A 27,232-nucleotide genomic window follows, 5' to 3' on the forward strand; every position below is an offset into this window, starting at 1 on the left:
TACCTTGAGAAGAGCAGCTATAAGCAAACATTAAATGCACCTATGACAACAGGAAAATATTCTAGTGTGAACATTTAAGTAATATAAAGTAGAATTATCCAATTTAGACTTAAAATAAAACTAAGGTCTAGGCAAGATTTGTAATTATGGTAATTCTGGATGAGAGTATTGCCACTAATAATTACTGTAAGTATAAACATTGCTGATGCATAGGATATGGCTGCTGTATATACAAGATAAATTTCTATTAAATATTATTTTTTATTTAATTTTCTGTATCTTAAAATTTAGCACTATTGTATTATGGCAATATACATAAATGTTTACCTTCACAACTAACTATAGTCTTTCCAACTTCAGAATGTAAGATCCTAAAGTACAGAGACTTGGTTATGTATTTAATTCATGTGTAATACCAACAGGTACATAGCTTCTGCTGTTTAATAATGTTGAATGACTGCTGCTTGTAATTGCATGGCCCAAAAGCCCTATATTGTTAAAATTAATGTATATAATACTCATCTGAATATTCATATAAATTTTAAAATAACTTATTTGCTATTTATAATAACGTTGACATAATACATTTGCCACTTGAACAATAAGAAATCTGTTATTATCAATGAAGAAGATTCAGCCAGTTAATATAATTATGTAAAACTTTAAACAATATATAAACATTAAAGGTTATCTGAATTTCTTGTCTCTGTTTCTTACATATTTTCCCATAACTCTCAAAGTAAAAATGCATACCTGTTTCTACAGGTTTTGTATTCTACTTTAAGAATTGGTTTGCAAGATTCAGATTTTCTTCCTTCTCTTTGAGTTTTTCCTAAAGAAAGAAAAAGGACTTTATTAAATATGATTTAAATTCTACTAACCCATGAGAATTTTAAAAGCTTAATTAAAGGAATATTTTTAAATGTAATTATGTGTTTTTCATAATACAATAAACACATTTCTACACATCCTAACATATTTGTTAAATTTATAAACAATTTGTTGAACCCTAATAATTGACTGTTATATAAACAATAAAGTTATTTGTAAACATATTTGTATTGCTTCACATTCTCCATGTATAAATATAGTATCATATAAAGTTATCTTAATTATTTAAGTTTCAAGATAAACAACTTCAGAATTGAAGACATACACATACATACTTATCTGCATAATGAAATGTATAATGAAAATCCATACTAGGCTGAAAATTTTACCTATAAAACAAGCAAATCCCTTTCTTATGCAGAAAGATTTGCCATTTAAAACTTATGAAAATCTTTGCATTTTCATCAAATTTATTTAAAGGAAAGTCCATTAGACAATGAACACTGATGGTATATTTCATGATTTTTTAAAATTTTAATGATGTCCTCTATTTGCATAAAACAAAAATAATAGTTTCTTATAAGGGAAGGATTATGTTGTTTAGACTCCATAAGAGTCTAAATGAAAGATCAAGAAGAGTTGAAAATGGAAATAAAGCTGCTTCTGCCTATAACATACTTATCTTTCTAGTTATGATTTTACTTATAATTCTACATCTCATTTTGATAAAATTCATCTGTTTTTCAAGATATGTTTGTTATTTTAATAAGTACCCTATTTATTCTTGTATTGCCATAGCTGTTTATAGACACAGAAACCTATTATGTAGATAGATGTTTACATGCATATAAGTTAAAATTTCAGAATGGCAAAGCCAAATCCAACTAGGATGTCAGGACAATTTTATCCAATTTGCTTAACGGGCTATCAGCATAGAATACACCTTATCTGCTCCATGGCATGCTTTCTGAAATTGCCTTCTCTTTCTTTTATGTCAACTAAAGAGGCAACCCAATAATAAAATACTGGTCAGTATCATTCACATTGTAAAATAGGATTAAAAGTATCTATATTATATGTGAAAAAGAAGTGCTGACATTAACTGTATTATATATGAAAAACAATTGCTGATATTAAATATAGATCATTACAAAGAGACAACTTTGGCTCAGGGACTCACTCTGAACAGTGGTCTTAGAGGTGAGGAACATCTGGTTGGTGATTACTAGTTTTGATAATGAATGGAAATAGAGAGAACTGAAGGAAATGACAGAGTCAGCAAAGAGACCCATTCTTCTCAGTTGATGTTTTTTCTATCCAGAGCTTCTCTAATAATCGCCAAACCATTAGTTGACCAAAACAGTATATTTGCAGTTGTTTATATATATGGGACCAACTACTATTTTTCAATCAATAAACACCACTATCATGCACTGATTTTAGTAGAAAAGAGTAATTGTTTAATTAATTAATGTTTTACTTCAATTTCCAACTCTAATAATTAATTTGGGGGTAAAGCTTTTCTGTTTTGATTATATTCATTGCCTGTCAGTAATTGAAATATGCTTAAATGTCATGTTGCATAAAACATTATCAACAACTGCATTTATTGCTTTTCCTTATGTTCAGAGTACTGTATTAAGTGGGAAGATGCAAAGAAATAACTAACTACCAAAAAGCTTAAAATTTACTAAACTGAACAAAACAATTTTTGAAAATGACAACACGCGGTACCATAAACAAGTGATAGACATGAAGTGTTGTAGGAGTTGAGAATAAAACTGTGGCTTCCTTTTACAACAGACTTACCTAGATTTTCACAGAAGACTTCCTAGAAGCTAGATTAAACATTAAAAGATAGAAGTTGGCTAGGAGAGCATAAGAAAAGACATGAAGGCAGAATGTGCCTAGTATGTTGAGAGAATAATGGATAAGCCAAATTGGGCAGATTAAAAGATTAATGTAGAAGAAGAGTACAAAAAGGCTGATGAGGTATGATGAGCCATACAATGGCAATCTATAAAACTGATTTGCAGTATAGACAAGGGAGAGTCACTGGAAGCTTTCAAGTTGGGAAATAATATGTGTAAGCAATGCCTCAGAAATATTAATATGGATTTATTTAATAAAGAAATTTTGAGGATGTAAGATACTGATAATGGAAAACAAGGAGAAGATAATCACAACTGTGCAGGAAAAACTGAAGAAAAGTGAACAGTCTCAAAGAAAAGTGGGATACTATTAATCACACCAACATGTGCATCTTGAGAGTAGTGGAAGGAAAGGAGAGAAAGGAGGAGAAAAACACTCAGAAATATTGGTTGAAAATGTTCTAAATTTTTTGAAAAGCATTATTTATACATCTAAGAACCTCAATAAACTCCATGTAGGATAAAATCAAAGAAACCTACTCCCAGACACATCAAGGTAAAAATGCTAAAATCAAAAAAAAATATATTGAAAGCAGCAAGAGGAAAATGATTCATTGTATACAAGGGAGCCCCAATAAGATTAATAGCTGACTTTCTTACCAAAGACAATGAAGCCAAAAGGTAGTGGAATGACATACTTAATGTACTGGGAAAAAAAACAACAACCCTGTTAACCAAGAATCAAAGTTCATCAAAATTATCTTTCAAAAATGGAGGTGAGGGCTTCCCTGGTGGCGGAGTGGTTGAGAGTCCGCCTGCCGATGCAAGGGACACGGGTTCGTGCCCCGGTCCAGGAAGATCCCGCATGCCGCGGAGTGGCTGGGCCCGTGAGCCATGGCCGCTGAGCCTGCGCGTCCGGAGCCTGTGCTCCGCAACTGGAGAGGCCACAACAGTGAGAGGCCCGCGTACCGCAAAAAAAAAAAAAAAAAAAAAAAAAAATGGAGGTGAAATAAAGATGTTTCCAGATAACAAAAACTGACAGAATGTGTTGCTAGCAGAGCTCCCTTTCAAAAAATACTTAAGTTCTTCAGGCTGAAAGAGAGTAATATGAATCTACACACAAAAAAAAAGATTACAAGGAAAAGTAATTAACGTAGATAATTATAAAAGACAGTATAATTGCATATTTCCTCTCCAATCTTAACTGGTTAAAAAAGCAATGTAAAAAGTAATATGTATATAATTGTAATATGGGATATATAATATATTTGAAAATAATAACACAAAGAAGGTGTATGGGAACAAGGTTACACTGGAGGAAGAAAATGACACCAAATGGCAACCTGAGTCCACAGAACAAAGGAAGAGAACCACAAATCAGAAGCAGAAAGGCTAATGTAACAAATTTTATACATATGTGAGTGTGTATATATATATATATATATATACACACACACACACACATATATATATATAATATATACCCTTGACTAAATAACAAATGGGTGAAAGAAAAAAACAAGAATATTGTAGAACAGTGTATGCTACAATGCCATTCATACAATGAACAGTGTTCACAACATCGTTCAACAATTGTAGAACAATGTATAATACAACACATCAAAACTTCTGAGACGAAGCCTAAGCAGAGCAGAGAGGGAAATTTATACCTACGAGCAGCTATATTAAAAAAGAATATATGAAATCACTAACCTAACCATTCACCTTAAGTCACAGAATAAAAGAACAACCTGAAGCTGAAGCAAAAAGAAAGAAAGAGATAATAAAGGTTTGAGCAGAAATTAATGACATAGAAAAGAAAAAATATAGAAAATCAATTAAACTAAAATTTGATTCTCTAAAGAGATCAAGAAAGTTGACAATCCTTTAGCTAAACTGACCAGAAAAGAGACAGACAGAGATAAAAGACTTACACACACACACAAAAGATGGAACATAATTACCTATTTCAGCCTGAAGGGGCTGGAGTGTGCCTTAGGCTGCAACTGGGGGTACGCAGGACAGAGCCCAAGTCTCCCATTGAAGCCCCATTGTTAGTGTGTGCAAGAAGGGAAGGGTGGAGCCCCACCAAAACATGCTTGCAGTGGGCACAGCTCTGCCTCTGTGAGCTCTGGGAGTACACAAGCACCATGGGCTGTCCACACTCAGAGGCAAGGCTGAAATCTGTGCTGATCCCCAGGAACCGCACAACTTTCGAAGCGGGGCTGAAATTTGAGCAGTGTCCTGGTGGCTTTTGAGGTTTTATGCCATCATCTCCTTTGTAAGCTCAGTGCCTACGGAACATTCGAGCAGACTACTGGTACTCCTGTGGCTGGGTGGATCCAGCATTAGCAGCTTCCAAAACACACAGAGGCAGGGTCGAGGTGTGGGTTGACTCCATAAGTCTCGGCTGGTCCCAGTGCCTGATTTCAGTGGATCTGTGCCAGCCTATCTATGCTGGTGGACTGGTGAGCACAGCGCCTGAGAGACATCTGGGCTGATTGCTTGCATTCTCAAGGCTGAGGCAGGGCCAAGGGCAGTGCCAACAACAGTATACTTTGTGAGCCCACACAACAGGTAATGGGCTAGACCACAGAGTGCACTTCCCAATAGACAGCTCCTGTGGAGGAACACTCAGTGGCTCTTCTTCCAGTGGAAGTGTTTCAGTCCCACCTACCTCACACCACAGCTTAGAAACGGATCAGGAAGCTTCTACTCCAACAGTTGGGGAACAGACCCTACCCGCAACAGGGCTGTGTAAACCACAGAGCAAAACGGAGGCCCCACTCAACATCCAGTGCAGGCTCTGATCACCCCAACACCAGCCACACCCCACATCAAGAGGATAACAGGCAGCACACACTGAGGAAAGCCAAGGAAGGCATCCATACTAAAAACAGCCCTCTAACCAAAAATATTAGACTCACACAGGCTAGACAGGGAGGGTCCCACATAAAAACAGCCCTTCAAGACCACAGTAGATAACTGTTTCTCCTAAATTCGTAGAGTCACAGAAATATAAAATGAAGAATCAGAGGAACCACTTCCAATTAAAAGAACAAGAGAAATCCCCTGAATGAAAAAACAATTAAACAGATCTCTCCAGTCTACCAGATCCTGAGTTCAAAAAGGATGTAATAAAAATACTGAAGGAATTAAGAAAGGCTATTAATAGAAATGCAGACCACTGTAACAAGGAACTAGAAACTATAAAGAGGAGCCAATTAAAATTAGAAAACTAATTTGCTGAGCTAAAGCAATAAATACCAAACTACATAATTCAGAAGAACGAATAAGTGATCTGGAAGATTAGAATGGAAATCACCCAGTCAGAACAACAGACAGAAAGACAAATGAAAAAAAAAACAAACAAAGTGAAAGCAACATACAAGACCTATGGGATAATATAAAGCAAACAAATTTACACTTAATAGGGATCCCAGAAGGAGAAGAAAGAGAAAAGAGGATTGAAAATGTATTTGAAGAAGTTACAAATAAATTGGCTGAAAACTTCCCAAATCTAAAGAAGGAAATTATATCTAGGTACAAGAAGTACAGAGGGTCCCAAAAAAAATGAACCCAAATAGACCTACACCAAGATATATTATAATTAAAATGGCAAAAGTTATAGTTAAAGAGAGGATTCTAAAGGCAGCAAGAGAAAAACAAAGAGTCAGTTACAAGGGAACCCCCATAAGGCTATCATCTGATTTCTCTACAGAAACACAGACCAGAGGGGAGTGGCAAGATATATTCAAAGCCCTAGAAGGGAAAAGCCTGCAACCTAGGATACTCTATCCAGCAAGATTAGCATTTAGACTAGAAGGAGAGATAAAGAATTTCTCAGATAAGCAAAAACTAAAGGAATACAGCAATACTACATGTAACCCAAAAGAACTATTGAAAGGACTTATGTAAACAGAAAAGAAGCAAGAATCTATAGGAAAGAGAAAATCACAGTTGGAAAGCAAATCACTTTAAAAAGCCAGTACATAAATTTTAAAAATAAAGATAAAAAAATTTGAACGTGATGAAACTACAATGAATAGCAAAAGGATAAACATGAAGATGTAAAACAGTGCATCAAAATAATAAAATGTTGAGGAGGGGTGTAAGAAAATGGAGAATTTTTAAAAAATGTGTTTGAGCCTATATGACTACAAGTCTAAAGCAAGTAGGTATAGTAATGGGTTAATACACTTGAAAAACACTAACCACAAATCAAAAACATAAAATAGATTCACAAAACCCAAAAAGAACACAAGCATAATACAAAAGATTATCAAACCATAAAAGGAAAGAAAAACTAAAAGAAAGGAACAAAACAGAAATATAAAATCAACTGGAAAACAAGGTTTAAAATGGCAATCATCAAAAATTACCTTAAATGTCAATGCACTAAACATTCCAATCAAAAGGCACAGAGTGGCAGATTGGATAATAAAACAAGAGCCCACAATATGCTGTCTATAAGAGATTCATTTCAGGGCTAAAGACACAGACTGAAATTGAAGCGATGGAAAAAGGTATTTCATGAAAATAGATATGAGAAGAAAGAGAGTGTAGTAAAAAGAATTCTACACCATGACTAAGTGCTATTTATCCCAAGTGTGCAAGGCTGGTTCAACATTCAAAAACCAATTGATAAATCCATCATATCAATAGGCTAAAAAAGAAAAACCACATCATCATATAAATAGATGCATAAAAAGCATGTGACAAAATCCAACACCCATTCATGACAAAAACTCTCAGTAAACTAGAATGAAACTGAGCAGGACCCTGAGAGGCCTTCTCAGACACAGACACCCCACTGTGTCCCCTGCCTTTTGTTTGTAGAAGAAGGTTTAGCCTCCTAGGCCTTTGCCGAGTTCCAAAGAGCAACTTTAATTAAAGAAGTGAGAAAATACAGGAACAAAGGAAAACCACCAAGCAAGACAAAATAATATTAATTAGCCATAAAACATCATGAGGATACTTAGCTCCTCCACAAGAGCCATAGATAATATTTAGAGCCATATCCTTAAGTTGTTTTGCAGATACTAAAAAAAACCCACCAGGTGGAAGAAGTTAACTGCATGCTGACAACCAGCATGTAGACCCCAGACTAGCTGGAACCAGAAAGTTGATGATCGAGATTTTAGAAACATCACCCTGTAATGTCACCATCAACCAGCCAGAGCACAAGCTGATCATGTACTCTGCAACCCTCTCCCACACACTGTCTTTAAAAGCCCTAAAGGCCAATGGGGAGTTCAGGTCTTTTGAGCATGAGCTGCCCATTCTCCTTGCTTGCCCCACATTGGGCGCTTTGCAATAAATACTGTACTTTTCTTCACAAAAACCCAGTATCAGCAGATTGACTTTACTGCACACAGGCAAGTGTACCCAAGTTTGGTTCACTAACAGAAATAGATGGGAAAATTGTTAACTTGATAATACCTACCAAAAATTCTATAGGTAATATGGTACTTAATGGTGAGAAACTCAAATCTTTCCCACTAAGATTAGGAACAAGGCCAGGCTGTCACCTCTCACTACTGTTTTTCAACATTGTACTGAAGTTCTAGCTAATGAAATAAGACAAAAATATGAAATAAAAGGTATACAGACTGGGAAGGAAGAAATAAAACTATCCATCCATAGATAACATAATCACCTATGTAGAAAATCCAAAAGCATTGACAAAAAATCTTCTGGAACTAAGAAATGATTATAGCAAGGTTGCAGGATACATTGCTAATATACAAAAGTCAATTTATTTCCTATATACCAGCAAAAACTAACTGGAATTTGAAATTGAAACACAATACCATTTACATTAGCATCCAAAAAAATGAAATACTTAGGTATAAGTCTACTGAATATGTACAAGATCTACAGGAGTAAAACTAAAAAATGCTGATGATGAAATCAAAGAACTAAATAAATGGAGAGATATTTCATGTTCACGGATAGTTAGACACTATATTGTCAAGATGTCAGTTTTCCCAATGTAGTCTATAGATTCAATGCAATCCCAATCGAATTTGGGATTTTGTGGATACCAACAAACTGATTTTTAAAGTTTATATGGAAAGGCAAAATATCTAGCATAGCCAACACAATACTGAAGAACAAAATGGGAGGGCTGAAAGTACCGGGACTTCAAGATTTACTATAAAGCTAAAATGATCAAAACAATGTGGAGAAAGATAGACAAATAGATCAATACAACAGAATAGGGATCCCAGAAATAGACCTCTGTAAATATAGCCAACTGACCTTTGACAAAAGAGCAAAAGCAATACAATGGAGCAAAGACAGTCTTTTCAACAAATGATGTTGGAACAACTAGACACCTACATGCAAAAAAATGAATCTAGACACAGATGTTACACTTTTTACAAAAATTAACTAAAAATGGGTCATAGATTAATTTGTGTAAACACAAAACTACGTAACTCCTAGAAGATAACATAGGAAAAAACCTATCTGACCTTTGGTATGACGTTTTAGATACAACACCGAAGACATAATCTATGAAAGAAATAATGGGTAAGTTGGACTTCATTAAAATTAAAAGCTTCTGCTCTGTGGAAGATAAGAGAATTAAAGACAAGCCACAGACTGAGAGAAAATATTTGCTAAGGCACAGCTGATAAAGGATTGTTATCCAAAATTTACACAGAACTCTTAAAAGGCAGCAATAAGACAACCAACCCAACAAAAACTGAGCCAAAGGTCTTGACAGATACCTCACCAAAGAAGATATACAGATGGTAAATGAGCATATGAAAATATGCTCCACACCATATGTTACAAGGGGAATGCAAATTAAAACCACAATGAGATACCAGGACACATTTATTAGTATGGCCAAAATCTGGAATACTGACAACATCAAATGCTGAAGAGGATGTGCAATAACAGGAACTCTCTTTCATTGCTGATGGGAATGCAAAATGGTACACCACTTTGGAAAACGGGACAATTTGGCAATTTTGTAAAAAACTAAACATACTGTTACCATAGGATCCAGGAATTTCACTCCTTAGTATGTACCCAAAGAAGCTGAAAACGTACATCTACATAAAACTCACACATGGATGCTAATAGCAACTTTGTTCAAAACTGCCAAAACTTGGAGGCAACCAAGATGTCCTAAAATAGGTGAATGCATAAATCAATGGTGGTACAACCAGATAATGGAATAATATTTGGCACTAAAAATAATGAGCTATCAAGCCATGAAAGATATGGAAAACCTTAAATGTATGTTACTAAGTGAAAGAAGACAATCTGAAAAGGCTAAATATTGTATGATTCCTACTATATTCTGGAAAAGGCAAAATTACGGCGAAAGTAAAAATGCCAGGGGTTGTGGGGAAAGAGGGTGAGAGAGAGATGAATAGGCAGAGCATGAGGATTTTTAAGTTATTAAAACTACTTTGTATGATACTAGAATGATGGATATAGTCATTATACATTTGTGCAAATCCACAGAATGCACAACACCAAGAGTGAACCCTAAGGTAAACTATGGACTTTGGGTGATTATGATGTGGAAATATAGGTTCATCAGTTATAACATATGTACCACTTTGCTTGAGGATGTTGATAATGGAAGAGGCTACTCATGTGTGCGGGGCAGGGGGTTTATGGGAAACATTTGTATCTCCTTCTTAATTTTGCTGTGAACCTAAAACTGCTCTAAAAATTGTCTTTAAAACTAAATATATCAGTAGAAGGACATGTGCTCACTCCCTCTTGCGAGAGCACCGTAATCACAAATAACTGCTGAACAATCATCAACAGGAAGACACTGGAACTCACTAAAAAAGATATCCCACATCCAAAGACAAAGAAGAAGCTGCAATGAGATGGTAAGAGGGGTGAAATTACAATAAAATCAAATCCCATAACCAGTGGGTGGGTGACTCACAAACTGGAGAACAATTATATCAGAGAAGTCCACCCACTGGAGTGAAGGTTCTGAGCCCCACGTCAGGCTTCCCAAGCTGGGGGTCCGGCAACTGGAGGAGGAATTCCCAGAGAATCAGACTTTGAAGGCTAGCAGGATTTGATTGCAGAACTTCTACAGGTCTAGGGAAAACAGAGACTCCACTCTTGGAGGACACACAGAAAGTAGTGTGTGCATCAGGGCCCAGGGGGATGAAGGAGTGAACCCATAGGAGACTGAACCAGACCTACCTGCTAGTGTTGGAGTGTCTTCTGCAGAGGCGGGGGGTGGCTGTGGCTCACCAAAGGGACAAGGACACTGGCAGCAGAGGTTCTGGGAAGTACTCCTTGGTGGGAACCCTGCCAGAGTCCGCCATTAGCCCCACCAAAGGGCCTGTAGGCTCCAGTGCTGGGTCGCCTCAGGCCAAACAACCGACAGAGAAGGAACTCAGCCCAACCAATCAGGAGACAAGCAGATTAAAATTTTAATGAGCTCTGTCCACCAGAGCAACACCCAGCTCTACCCACCACTAGTCCCTCCAATCAGGAAACTTGCACAAGCCTGTTTGAGAGCCTCATTCACCAGAAGGCAGACAACAGAAGCAAGAACTACAATCCTGCAGCCCGGGGAATGAAAACCACATTCACAGAAAGATAGAAAAAATGAAAAGGTAGAGGACTATATACCAGATGAAGGAATAAGATAAAGCCCCCCAAAAACAAATAAATGAAGTTGAGACAGGCAACCTTCCAGAAAAAGAATTCAGAATAATGATAGTGAAGATGATCCAGGACCTGGAAAAATATGGAGGCAAAGATTGAGAAGATGCAACAAATGGTTAACAAAGAATAGAAGAATTAAAGAACAAACACCTAGAAGAATTAAAGAACAAACAAACAGATGAACAATATAATAACTGAAATGAAAAATACACTAGAAGGAATCAATAGCAGAAAAACTGAGGCAGAAGAATGGATAAGTGACCTGGAAGACAGAATGGTGGAATTCACTGCCGTAGAACAGAATAAAGAAACAAAAATGAAAAGAAATGAAGACAGCCTAAGAGGCCTCTGGGACAACATTAAATGCACCAACATTCACACTATAGGGGTCGCAGAAGGAGAAGAGAGAGAGAAAGGACCCGAGAAAATATTTGAAGAGATTATAGTCGAAAAGTTCCCTAACATGGGAAAGGAAATAGCCACCCAAGTCCAGGAAGCGCAGAGAGTCCCAAACAGGATAAACCCAAGAAGAAACACGCAGAGACACATAGTAATCAAATTGACAAAAACTAAAGACAAAGAAAAACTGTTAAAAGCAACAAGAGACAAATGACAAATAACATACAAGGGAACTCCCATAAGGTTAACAGCTGATTTCTCAGCAGAAACTCTACAAGCCAGAAGGGAGTACATGATATACTTAAAGTGATGAAAGGGAAGAACCTAAAACCAAGATTACTCTACCCGGCAAGGATCTCATTCAGATTCGATGGAGAAATCAAAAGCTTTACAGACAAGCAAAAGCTAAGAGAATTCAGCACCACCAAACCAGCTCTACAGAAAGTGCTAAGGGAACTTCTCTAAGGGGGAAACACAAGAGAAGAAAAGGACCTACAAAAACAAACCCAAAACAATTAAGAAAATGGTAACAGGAACATAAATATTGAAAATTATCTTAAATGTGAATGGACTAAATACTCCAATGAAAAAAAAAGACTTGCTGAATGGATACTAATATAAGACCCATATATATGCTGTCTACAAGAGACCCACTTCAGACCTAGGGACACAATCAGACTGAAAGTGAGGGGATGGAAGAAGATATTCCATGAAAATGGAAATCAAAAGAAAGCTAGAGTAGCAATACTTATATCAAATAAAATAGACTTTAAATATAAAGAATGTTACAAGAGACAAGGAAGGGCACTACATAATGATCAAAGGATCAATCCAAGAAGATATACCAATTATAAATATATACGCACCCATCATATGAGCACCTCAATACATAAGGCAAATGTTAACAGCTGTAAAAGGGAAAATCAACAGTAACACAATAATATTGGGGGACTTTAACACCCCACTTTCACCAATGGACAGATCATCCAAAATAAAAATAAACAAGGAAACACAAGCTTTAAATGACACATTAAACAACATGGACTTAATTGATATTTATAGGACATTCCATCCAAAAACAACAGAATACACTTCCTTCTCAAGTGTTCATTGAACATTCTCCAGGATAGATCATATCTTGGGTCAAAAATTAAGCCTTGGTAAATTTAAGAAAATTGAAATTGTATCAAGTATCTTTTCCAACCACAACGCTATGAGACTAGCTATCAAATACAGGGGGAAAAAACTGTAAAAAACCAAACACGTGGAGGCTGAACAATATGCTACTAAATAACCGAGAGATCACTGAAGAAATCAAACAGGAAATCAAAAAATACCTAGAAACAAATGACAATGAAAACACGATGACCCAAAACCTATGGAATGCAGCAAAAGCAGTTCTAAGGGGGAAGTTTATAGCAATACAATCCTACCTCAAGAAACAATAAACATCTCAAATAAACAATCTAAACTTACACCTAAAGGAACTAGAGAAAGAAGAACAAACAAAACCCAAAGTTAGTAGAAGGAAAGAAACCATAAAGATCAGAGCAGAAATAAATGAAATAGAAACAAAGAAAACAATAGGAAAGATCAATAAAACAAAAAGCTGATTCTTGAGAAGATAAATAAAATTGATAAACCTTTAGCCAGACTCATCAAGAAAAAGAGGAAGAGAACTCAAATCAATAAAATTAGGAAAAAGGAGAAGTTACAACGGAAACTGTAGAAATACAGAAGAATCATAAGCGACTGCTACAAGCAACTCTATGCCAATAAATTGGACAACCTGGAAGAAACGGACAAATACTTAGAAAGGTATAACCTTCCAAGACTTAACCAGGAAGAAATAGAAAATATGAACAGACCAATCACAAGTAATGAAATTGAAACTGGAATTAAAAATTTTCCAACAAAGTTCAGGATCAGAGGGCTTCACAGGTGAATTCTATCAAACATTCAGAGAACAGCTAACACCCAGGCTTCTCAAACTCTTCCAAAAACTTGCAGAGGAAGGAACATCCTGAACTCATTCTACAAGGTCACCATCACCCTGACACCAAAACCAGACAAAGATACTACAAAAAAAGAAAATTACAGACCAATATCACTGAGGAATATAGATGCAAAAATCCTCAACAAAATACTAGCAAACAGAATCCAACAACACATTAAAAGGATCATACACCATGATCAAGTAGGATTTATCCCACAGATGCAAGAATTCTTCAAAATATGCAAATCAATCACTGTGATTACATCATATTAACAAACTGAAGAATAAAAACCATATGATCATCTCAACAGATGCAGAAAATGCTTTTGACAAAATTCACCACTATTTATATAAAAACTCTCCAGAAAGTGGGCACAGAAGATACCTACCTCAACATAATAAAGGTCATTATTCTCAATGGTGAAACACTGAAACCATTTCCTCTAAGATCAGGAACAAGAGAAGGATGTCCACTATGATTCAACATAGTTTAGGATCTCCTAGCCATGGCAATCAGAGAAGAAAAAGAAATAAAAGGAATACAAATTGGACAACAAGAAGTAAAACTGTCACTGTTTGCAGATGACATGATACTATAGATAGAGAATCCTAAAGATGCCACCAGAAAACTACTAGAGCTATTCAATGAATTTGGTAAAGTTGCAGGATACAAAATTAACGCACAGAAATCTCTTGCATTCTTATACACTAACAATGAAAAATCAGAAAGGAAATTAAGGAAACAATCCCATTCACCATTGCAACAAAAAGAATAAAATACCTAGGAATAAACCTACCTAAGAAGGTAAAAGACCTGTACTCAGAAAACTATACGACATTGATGAAAGAAATCAAAGATGACACAAACAGCTGGAGAGATATACTATGTTCTTGAATTGGAAGAATCAATATTGTGAAAATGACTATACTACACACAGCAATCTACAGATTCAATTCAATCCCTAACAAATTACCAATGGTATTTTTTACAGAACTAGAACAAAAAAACTTAAAATTTGTATGGAGATACAAAAGACCGCAAGTAGCCAAAGCAATCTTGAGAAAGAAAACTGGAGCTGGAGTAATCAGACTCCTGATCTCAGACTATACTACAAAGCTACAGTCATCAAGACAATATGGTACTGGCACAAAAAGTGAAGTATAGATCAATGGAACAGGATAGAAAGCCCAGAGATAAACCCACACCCCTATGGTCAACTAACCTACGACAAAGAAGGCAAGGATATACAGTGGAGAAAAGACAGTCTCGTCAATAAGTGGTGCTGGGAAAACTGGAGAGTTATATGCAAAAGAATGAAATTAGAACACTCCTTAACACCATACAGAAAAATAAACTCAAAGTGGATTAAAGACCTAAATGTAAGACCAGACACTATAAAACTCTTAGAGGAAAACATAGGAAGAACACTCTTTGATATAAAATACAGCAAAATCTTTTTGACCCACCTCCAAGAGTACTGCAAATAAAAACAAAAATAAACAAATGGGCCCTAATGAAACTTAAAAGCTTTTGCACAGCAAATGAAACTATAAACAAGACAAAAAGACAGCCTTCAGAATGGGAGAAAATATTTGCAAATGAATCAGTGGACAAAGGACTGACCTCCAAAATATATAAACAGCTCATGCAGCTCAATATTAAAAAAACAAACAACCCAATCAAAAAATGGGCAGAAGACCTAAATAGACATTTCTCCAAAGAAGACATACAGATGGCCAAGAGGCACATGAAAAGCTGCTCAACATCACTAATTATTAGAGAAATGCAAATCAAAACTACAATGAGGTACCACCTCACACCAGTTAGAATTGGCATCATCAGAAAATCTACAAAAACCAAATGCTGGAGAGAGTGTGAAGAAAAGGGAACCCTCTTGCACTGTTGGTGGGAATGTAAATTGATACAGCCACTATGGAGAACAGTATGGATACAGCCACTATGGAGAACAGTATGGAGGTTCCTTAAAAAACTAAAAATAGGGCTTCCCTGGTGGCACAGTGGTTGAGAGTCCGCCTGCTGATGCAGGGGACACGGGTTTGTGCCACAGTCCAGAAAGATCCCACATGCCGTGGAGCGGCTGGGACTGTGAGCCATAGCCGCTGAGCCTGTGCTCCTCAACAGGAGAGGCCACAACAGTGAGAGGCCCATGTACCAAAAAAAAAAAACAAAAAAAAACTTAAAATAGAATTGCCATATGACCCAGCAATCCCACTGCTGGGCATAGACCCTGAGAAAACCACAATTCAAAACGACATTGAACCCCAATGTTCACTGCAGCACTATTTACAATAGCCAGGTCATGGAAGCAACCAAAATTCCGATCAAGTGATGAATGGATAAAGAAGATGTGGTACATATATACAATGGAATATTACTCAGCCATAAAAAGGAACAAAACTGGGTCATTTGTAGAGACATGGATGGAACTAGAGACTGTCATACAAAATGAAGTAAGTCAGGAAGATAAAAACAAATATTGTATATTAATGCATATATGTGGAATCTAGAGAAATGGTACAGATGAACTGGATTGCACGGCAGAAATAGAGACACAGATGTAGAGAACAAACATACGGACACCAAGGGGATAAAGCGGGAGTGGGATGGTGGTGGTGGGATGAATTGGGAGATTCAGATTGACATATATACACTAATATATATAAAATAGATAACTAATAAGAACCTGCTATATAAAAAATTATTATAAAATAAAAATCAAATAGTTTGTTCAATAGGAAAATTAATAAAACAATACATGAACATGAAAAACAGGAATTTTATTGTGCTTGTTGACTACATGAATAAAGAATCATATAATAACAAAAAAAACTATATATATCAGGCAACTACTGTTCAAAGGAAAGCTAGTACAGCCGTATTTCTTATCAGACAAAATGTTTTAAGACAACAAGCATTATTAGGCATAGAGATGATTTACAAAATGACCAATGGTTTCTTACATCCTAAAAATTCTAAACTTGAATAAATTAATAAAATTAAATTCTCCTTCTGAGAACAGGTAATATAAATTTGCAGTGCACACAATGGCATTTTTAAAGCAGGTTTCTGGTTGGCAGTTCTCAGGTTACTTTTATCTCCCTTCCTAATAAGCACTAGTTTTGATGCAGGCAATCAAGTTTTACTTTTGTGCATTTTTGAAAGGTAGAACTTACTTCTTGTTAACTAGTTTCACTAACTGTACAACCACCTTGAGTACAGGCTTTACACAAGTGTTTCTTATTAGACTATTCACCTCAAGTAGGCCTCTAGGTTTTACCTACTCCCCTCCATTCTACTCCATGGAGCCTTTGGAGCAAACGTTTAAGTTTGCATTTGGAGTATTTGTATTTGTTGATTCCAAAACCTACCAAAAAACTACAGTAATCAAGACAGTGTGGTGCTGGCATATAGATTAACGGAATGGAACTGAGAATACAAAAATAAACTCTTACATTATTTGTAAATTAATTTTCAAAAAGGGTGCCAACAAAATTCAATGGGTAAATAATCTTTTTCACAAATGATGCTGGAACAATAAAATATCCTCATGCAAAAGAACGATACTGAACCTCTTCCTTACACCATTCATAAAAACTAGCTCAAAATGGATCACAGACCTAAATACAAGAGCTAAAATTATATACTGTTAGGGCTTCCCTGGTGGTGCAGTGGTTCAGAGTCCGCCTGCCGATGCAGGGGACACGGGTTCGTGCCCTGATCCAGGAAGATCCCACATGCCGCGGAGTGGCTGGGCCCGTGAGCCATGGCCACTGAGCCTGCGCGTCCGGAGCCTGTGCTCCGCAACGGGAGAGGCCACAACAGTGAGCGGCCCACGTATCGCAAAAAAAAAAAAAAAAAAAAAAAAAAAAAAATTATATACTGTTACAGGAAAACAGGAATAAATCTTTGTGACCTTAGGTTAGGCAATTATTTCTTAGATACTATACTAAAGGCATAAACAATAAAATCAAAAGCAGATAAAATGAGCTTTATCAAAATTAAAAGTTTTGTGCTTAAAGGGCACCATTAAGAAAGTGAAAAGACAACATACAGAACAGGAGAAAATATTTTCAAATCATATATTTAATAAGAGATATGTATTCAGAATGTACAGTGAACTGTTACAACTCCATAATTTAAAAAAAAAAACCTTCAGTTTCTAAATGGGCAAAGCAACTGAATAGACATTTCTCCAAAAAATACACAGAAACAGGCAACAAGCACATGAACAGACGCTCAACATCTTTACTCATTAGGGAAATGCCAATCAAAACCACAGAGTGGGGGGAATCGGGAAGATGGTGGAAGAGTAAGATGTGGAGATCACCTTGCTCCCCACAGATACACCAGAAATACATCTACATGTGGAACAACTACTACAGAACACCTACTGAACAATGGCAAAAGACCTCAGACCTCTCAAAAGGCAAGAAACTCCCCACGTACCTGGGTAGGGCAAAAGAAAAAAGCATAAACAGAGACAAAAGAATAGGGACGGGACCTGCACCAGTGGGAGGAAGCTGTGAAGGAGGAAAAGTTTTCACACACTAGGAAGCTGCTTCATGGGCGGAGACAGCGGGTGGCGGAGGGGGAAGCTTCGGGGCCACGAAGGAGAGCACAGCAACAGGGGTGCGAAGGGCAAAGTGGAGAGATTCCCACACAGAGGATTGGTGCCAACTGGCACTCACCAGCCCGAGAGTCTTGTCTGCTCACCTGCCGGGGCTGGGAGCTGAGGTTCTGGCTTCGGTAGGATCCCAGGGAAAGGACTGGGGTTGGCGCAGTGAACACTGCCTGCAGTGGTTAGTGCACCACGGCTAGCTGGGAGGGAGTCCGGGGAAAAGTCTGGACCTGCCAGAGAGGCAAGAGACTTTTTCTTCCCTCTTTGTTTCCTGGTGCGCGAGGAGAGGGGGTTAAGAGCTCTGCTTAAAGGAGCTCCAGAGACGGGCACGAGCCGAAGCTAACAGCGCGGACCCCAGAGACGGAAATGAGATGCTAAGGCTGCTGCTGCTGCCACCAAGAAGCCTGTGTGCGAGCACAGGTCACTATCCCCACCTCCCCTCCCGGGAACTTCTGCAGCCCGCCACTACCAGGGTCCTGTGATCCAGGGACAATTTCCATGGGAGACGCACGGCGTGCCGCCAGCTGGTGCAACGTCACGCCGGCCTCTGCCGCCGCAAGCTCGTCCCGCATCCGCACCCCTCCCTCCCCCTGGCCTGAGTGAGCCAGAGTCCCCGAAGCAGCTGCTCCTTTAACCCCGTCCTGTCTGACCGAAGAACAGATGCCCTCCGGCGACCTACACGCAGAGGCAGGGCCAAATCCAAGGCTGAACGCCGGGAGCTGTGCGAACAAAGAACAGAAAGGGAAATCTCTCCCAGCAGCCTCAGAAGCAGCGGATTAAAGCTCCACAATCAACTTGATGTACCCTGCATCTGTGGAATGCATGAATAGACAACGAATCATCCCATATTGAGGAGGTGGACTTTGAGAGCAAGACTGACTATTTTTTCCCCTTTTCCTCTTTTTGTGAGTGTGTATGTGTATGCTTCCGTGTGAGATTTTGTCTCTATAGTTTTGCTGTCACCATCTGTCCTAGGGTTCTATCTATCCGTTTTTTTTTTCTTTTTAAAAATTTTTTTCTTAATAATTATTTTTATTTTAATAACTTTATTTTATTTTATCTTATTTTATTTTATCCTCTTTCCTCTTTCTTTCCTTCCTTTCTTGCTTCCTTCCTTCCCTCCTTCCCTCCTTTCTTCCTTCCCTCCTTCCTTCCTTTCTTTCCTTCTTTCCTTCTTTCTTTCTTTCTACTTTTTCTCCCTTTTATTCTGAGCCATGTGGATGAAAGGCTCTTGGTGCTGCAGCCAGGAGTCAGTGCTGTGCCCCTGAGGTAGGAGAGCCAACTTCAGGACACTGGTCCACAAGAGACCTCCCAGCTCCATGTAATATCAAACGGTGAAAATCTCCCAGAGATCTCCATCTCAACACCAGCACCCAGCTTCACTCAACGACCAGCAAGCTACAGTGCTGGACACCCTATGCCAAACAACTAGCAAGACAGGAACACAACCCCACCCATTAGCAGAGAGGCTGCCTAAAATCATAAGTCCACAGACACCCCAAAACACACCACCAGATGTGGACTTGCCCACCAGAAAGACAAGATCCAGCCTCATCCACCACAACACAGGCACTAGTCCCCTCCACCAGGAAGCCTACACAACCCACTGAAACAACTTTAGCCACTGGGGAAAGACACCAAAAACAACAGGAACTACGAACCTGCAGCCTGCAAAAAGGAGACCCCAAACACAGTAAGATAAGCAAAATGAGAAGACAGAAAAACACACAGCAGATGAAGAAGCAAGATAAAAACCCACCAGACCTAACAAATGAAGAGGAATTAGGCAGTCTACCTGAAAAACAATTCAGAATAATGATAGTAAACATGATCCAAAATCTTGGAAATAGAATAGACAAAATGCAAGACACATTTAACAAGGACCTAGAAGAACTAAAGATGAAGCAAGCAATGATGAACAACACAATAAATGAAATTAAAAATACTCTAGATGGGATCAATAGCAGAATAACTGAGGCAGAAGAACGGATAAGTGACCTGGAAGATAAAATAGTGGAAATAACTACTGCAGAGCAGAATAAAGAAAAAAGAATGAAAAGAACTAAGGACAGTCTCAGAGACCTCTGGGACAATATTAAACGCACCAACAATCGAATTATAGCGGTTCCAGAAGAAGAGAAAAAGAAAGGGACTGAGAAAATATTTGAAGAGATTGTAGTTGAAAACTTCCCTAATATGGGAAAGGAAATAGTTAATCAAGTCCAGGAAGCACAGAGAGTCCCATACAGGATAAATCCAAGGAGAAACACGCCAAGACACACGTTAATCAAACGGTCAAAAATTAAATACAAAGAAAACATATTAAAAGCAGCAAGGGAAAAATAACACACAACAGAATCCCAATAAGGTTAACAGCTGATCTTTCAGCAGAAACTCTGCAAGCCAGAAGGGACTGGCAGGACATATTTGAAGTGATGAAGGAGAAAAACCTACAACCAAGATTACTCTACCCAGCAAGGATCTCATTCAGATTTGATGGAGAAATTAAAACCTTTACAGACAAGCAAAAGCTGAGAGAGTTCAGCACCACCAAATCAGCTTTATAACAAATGCTATAGGACCTGCTCTAGGCAAGAAACACAAGAGAAGGGAAAGACCTACAATAACAAACCCAAAACAATTAAGAAAATCGGAATAGGACCATACATATCGATAATTACATTAAATGTAAATGGATTAAATGTTCCCACCAAAAGACACAGATGGGCTGAATGGATACAAAAACAAGACCCATATATATGCTGTCTACAAGAGACCCACTTCAGACCTAGAGACACAAATAGACTGAAAGTGAGGGGATGGAAAAAGATATGCCATGCAAATGGAAACCAAAACAAAGCTGGAGTAGCAATTCTCATATCAGACAAAATAGAGTTTAAAATAAAGACTATTAGAAGACACAAAGAACGACACTAAATTATGACCAAGGGATCAATCCAAGAAGATGATATAACAATTATAAATATTTATGCACCCAACATAGGAGCACCTCAATACATAAGGCAAATACTAACAGCCATAAAAGGGGAAATCAACAGTAACACATTCATAGTAGGGGACTTTAACACCCCACTTTCACCAACGGACAGATCGTCCAAAGTGAAAATACATAAGGAAACACAAACTTTAAATGATACATTAAACAAGATGGACTTAATGGATATTTAGAGGACATTTGATCCAAAAACAACAGAATACACATTTTTCTCAAGTGCTCATGGAACATTCTCCAGGATAGATCATATCTTGTGTCACAAATAAAGCCTTGATAAATTTAAGAAAATTGAAATTGTATCAAGTATCTTTTCTGACCATAACGCTATGAGACTAGATATCAATTAGAGGAAAAGATCTGTAAAAAATACAAACACATGGAGGCTAAACAATACACTACTTAATAACGAAGTGATCACTGATGAAATCAAAGAGGAAATAAAAAAATACCTGGAAACAAATGACAATGGAGACACGACGACCCAAACCTATGGGATGCAGCAAAAGCAGTTCTAAGAGGGAAGTTTATAGCAATACAATCCCACCTTAAGAAACAGGAAACATCTCGAATAAACAATCTAACCTTGCACCTAAAGCAATTAGAGAAAGAAGAACAAAAGAACTCCAAAGTTAGCAGAAGGAAAGAAATCATAAAGATCAGATCAGAAATAAATGAAAAAGAAATGAAGGAAACGATAGTAAAGGTCAATAAAACTAAAAGCTGGTTCTTTGAGAAGATAAACAAAATTGATAAACCATTAGCCAGACTCATCAAGAAAAAAAGGGAGAAGACTCAAATCAATAGAACTAAAAATGAAAAAGGAGAAGTAACAACTGACAGTGCAGAAATACAAAGGATCATGAGAGATTACAACAAGCAACTATATGCCAATAAAAAGGACAACCTGGAAGAAATAGACAAATTCTTAGAAAAGCACAACCTGCCAAGACTGAATCAGGAAGAAATAGAAAATATGAACAGACCAATCACAAGCACTAAAATTGAAACTGTGATTAAAAATCTTGCAACAAACAAAAGCCCAGGACCAGATGGCTTCACAGGCGAATTCTATCTACATTTAGAGAAGAGCTAACACCTATCCTTCTCAAACTCTTCCAAAATATAGCAGAGGGAGGAACACTCCCAAACTCATTCTACGAGGCCACCATCACCCTGATACCAAAACCAGACAAGGATGTCAGAAAGAAAGAAAACTACAGGCCAATATCACTGATGAACATAGATGCAAAAATCCTCAACAAGATACTAGCAAACAGAACCCAAAAGCACATTAAAAGCATCATACACCATGATCAAGTGGGGCTCATTCCAGGAATGCAAGGATTCTTCAATATACGCAAATCAATCAATGTGATACACCATATTAACAAATTGAAGGAGAAAAACCATATGATCATCTCAACAGATGCAGAGAAAGCTTTCGACAAAATTCAACACCCATTTATGATAAAAACCCTGCAGAAAGTAGACATACAGGGAACTTTCCCCAACATAATAAAGGCCATATATGACTATGACAAACACACAGCCAACATTGTCCTCAAGGGTGAAAAACTAAAAGGATTTCCACTAAGATCAGGAAAAAGACAAGGTCGCCCACTCTCACCACCCTTATTCAACATAGTTTTGGAAGTTTTAGGAACAGCAATCAGAGAAGAAAAGGAAATAAAAGGAATCCAAATCAGAAAAAAAGAAGTAAAGCTGTCACTGTTTGCAGATGACATGATACTATACATAGAGAATCCTAAAGATGCTACTAGAAAACTACTAGAGCAAATCAATGAATTTGGTAAAGTAGCAGGATACAAAATTAATGCACAGAAATCTCTGGCATTCCTATACACTAATGATGAAAAATCTGAAATTGAAATGAAGAAAACACTCCCATTTACCATTGAAACAAAAAGAATAAAATATCTAGGATTAAACCTACCTAAGGAGATAAAAGACCTGTATGCAGAAAATTATAAGACACTGATGAAAGAAATTAAAGATAATACAAATAGATGGAGAGAGATACCATGTTCTTCGACTGGAAGAATCAACATTGTGAAAATGACTCTACAGCCCAAAGCAATCTACAGATTCAATGCAATCTCTATCAAACTACCACTGGCATTTTCCACAGAACTAGAACAAAAAATTTCACAATTTGTATGGAAACACAAAAGACCCCGAATAGCCAAAGCAATCTTGAGAACGAAAAACGGAGCTGGAGGAATCAGGCTCCCTGACTTCAGACTATACTACAAAGCTATAGTAATTAAGAGAATATGGTACTGGCACAAAAACAGAAATATAGATCAATGGAACAGGATAGAAAGCCCAGAGATAAACCCATGCACATATGGTCACCTTATCTTTGTTAAAGGAGGCAGGAATGTACAGTGGAGAAAGGACAGCCTCTTCAATAAGTGGTGCTGGGAAAACTGGACAGGTACACGTAAAATTATGAGATTAGGTCACTTCCTAACACCATACACAAAAATAAGCTCAAAATGGATTAAAGACCTAAGTGTAAGGCCAGAAACTATCAAACTCTTAGAGGAAAACATAGGCAGAACACTCTATGACATAAATCACAACAAGATCCTTTTTGACCCACCTCCCAGAGAAATAGAAGTAAAAACAAAAATAAATAAATGGGACCTAATGAAACTTCAAAGCTTTTGCACAGCAAAGGTAACCATAAACAAGACCAAAAGACAACCCTCAGAATGGGAGAAAATATTTGCAAATGAAGCAACAGACAAAGGATTAATCTCCAAAATTTACAAACAGCTCATGCAGCTCAATAACAAAAAAACAAACAACCCAATCCAAAAATGGGCAGAAGACCTAAATAGACATTTCTCCAAAGAAGATATACAGACTGCCAAGAAACAAATGAAAGAATGCTCAACATCATTAATCATTAGAGAAATGCAAATCAAAACTACAATGAGATATCATCTCACACCAGTCAGAATGGCCATCATCAAAAAATCTAGAAACAATAAATGCTGGAGAGGGTGTGGAGAAAAGGGAACACTCTTGCACTGCTGGTGGGAATGTGAATTGGTTCAGCCACTATGGAGAACAGTATGGAAGTTCCTTAAAAAACTACAAATAGAACTACCATATGATCCAGCAATCCTACTACTGGGCATATACCCTGAGAAAAGCATAATTCAAAAAGAGTCATGTACCAAAATGTTCATTGCAGCTCTATTTACAATAGCCCGGAGATGGAAACAACCTAAGTGCCCATCATCGGATGAATGGATAAAGAAGATGTGGCACATATATACAATGGAATATTACTCAGCCGTAAAAAGAAACGAAATTGAGCTATTTGTAATGAGGTGGATAGACCTAGCATCGGTCATACAGAGTGAAGTAAGTCAGAAAGAAAAAGACAAATACCGTATGCTAACACATATATATGGAATTTAAGGAAAAAAATGTCAGAAGAACCTAGGGGTAAGACAGGAATAAAGACACAGACCTACTGGAGAATGGACTTGAGGATATGGGGAGGGGGAAAGGTGAGCTGCGACAGGGCGAGAGAGAGTCATGGACATATACACACTAACAAACATAGTAAGGTAGATAGCTAGTGGGAAGCAGCTGCATGGCACAGGGATATCGATCGGCTCGGTGCTTTGTGACTGCCTGGAGGGGTGGGATAGGGAGGGTGGGAGGGAGGGAGACGCAAGAGGGAAGAGATATGGGAACATATGTATATGTATGACTGATTCACTTTGTTATAAAGCAGAAACTAACACACCATTGTAAAGCAATTATACCCCAATAAAGATGTTAAAAAAAAGAATAAACAAAGAAAAATTACAAAATCAACTTGAAATCAAGGAATAAAATGACAATAAATGCATACCTATCAATACATGGAATAAATGCTCTGATCAAAACACATGGAGTGGCAGAGTTGATAAAAAATAAATAACACAAGAGCCTACCATATGCTGCCTACTAGAGATTCACTTCAGGGCTAAAGACAGAGACTGAAAGTGAGGGGATGGAAAATGATATTTCATGCAAATGGAAATGAGAAGAAAGAGATGGTAGCAATACTCATATCAGGCAAAATAGACTTTAAAACAAAGTCTATAACAAAGACAAAGAAGGGAATTACATAATGATAACAGAATCAACATAAGAAGAGGATATTACACACATCAACATATAAGCATACAATACAGGCACACCTAAATATATAAAACAAATACTAAGAGACATAAAGGGAGAAATTTACAGGGATACAATAATAATAGGAGAAGTTAACACCCGACTGACATCAATGGACAGATCATGCAGAGAGAAAATCAATAAAGCAATACAGGTCCTAAATGACACAAGAGACCAGGTGGACTTAGTTTATATCTACAGGACACTACATCCAAAAAAAAATAGAAAACACATTATTTTCAAGTATTTATGGAACACTCTCTAGGATAGAGCACATATTAGCTCACAAAACAAAGTTTCAACAAATTTAAGAGGACAGAAATTATTTCAAGCATCTTTTCTGACCACAACAGTATGAAACTAGAAATAAACAATACAAAGAAAAATGGAAAAATAAGAAACATATGGAGACGAAACAACATGCTACTAAAAAAACCAATCGGTCAATGATGAAATCAAAGAAGAAATCAGAAAATACCTCAAGACAAATAGCAATGAATACAGAACCTTACAAAATCTATGGGATGCAGCAAAAGCATTTCTAAGAGGGCAGTTTATACTGATACAGCTCTTCGTCAAGAAACAAGAAAAATCTCAAACAGCCTAAGTGACCACCTTAAAGAATTAGAAAAAAAGAACAAAAAACCCTAAGGTTATCAGAAAAAAAAAGAAATAATAAAGATCAGAGAAGAAATAAATAAAGATTTAAAAAATAACAGAAAAGAGCAATGAAACCAAGAGCCGTTTTTTTTGAAAGATAAACAAAATCGACAATTCACTAGCCAAGGTCACAAAGAAGAAAAGAAAGAGGACCCAAATAAACAAAATAAGAAAGGAAAGAGGAGAAATAATAACTGATAGCACAGAAATACAAAACATCATAAGAAAATACTATGAACAACTATTATATGCCAAAAACTAGACAACTTGGAAAAAATGGACGAGTTTCTAGAAACATACAGCCTGCCAAAACTTAGTCAAGAAGAAACAGATAATGTGGACAGACCAATCACTAGAAGTAAAATAGAATCTGTAATAAATAAAAAAAAAAAATTAGGGACTTCCCTGGTGGTCCAGTGGCAAAGAATCCACCTTACAATGCAGGGGACAGGGGTTTGATCCCTGGTCAAGGAACTAAGATCCCACATGCCATGGGGCAACTAAGCCTGTGTGTCACAACTACTGAGCTCATGTACCTCAACGAGAGAGCCCACGTGCTGCAAACTACAGAGCCCACTCGCCCTGGAGCCTGCGCACCACAACTAGAGAGAGAAAACCTACACGCCACAACTAGAGAGAAACCCACATGCAGCAACAAGAGACAGGCCCATGCACCATGATGAAGAGCCCACATGCCTCAATGAAGGTCCCGAGTGCTGCAACTAAGACCCGATGCAACCAAAAATAAATAAATAAATAATGAATAAATCTTAAAAAAAAAAATTCCCTGCAAATAGAAGTCCAGTACTGGACAGGTTCACTGGGGAAATCTACCAAACATACAAAGAATAACTTATTCCTATCCTTTTCAAACTATTCCAAAAAACTGAAGAGAATAGAACACTCTCTAATTCATTCTATAGGGCCACCATCACCCTGATACCAA

At 37.3% G+C, this 27,232-nt stretch overlaps 1 protein-coding gene across 1 annotated transcript in view; it reads right to left on the minus strand.

Moving 5' to 3' along the window:
• STXBP5L (syntaxin binding protein 5L) overlaps window positions 1–27,232 on the minus strand; it is a 368,748-nt gene that overhangs the window by 183,702 nt on the left and 157,814 nt on the right. Inside the window, exon 10 of the mRNA XM_060149320.1 lies at window positions 754–832. Coding sequence (XP_060005303.1) covers window positions 754–832 — 79 coding nt within the window. The remainder of the gene's footprint in view (window positions 1–753; window positions 833–27,232) is intronic.

This window comes from Lagenorhynchus albirostris, chromosome 5 (genome assembly GCF_949774975.1).
Source record: "Lagenorhynchus albirostris chromosome 5, mLagAlb1.1, whole genome shotgun sequence".
Classification (NCBI taxonomy): Eukaryota; Metazoa; Chordata; class Mammalia; order Artiodactyla; family Delphinidae; genus Lagenorhynchus; species Lagenorhynchus albirostris.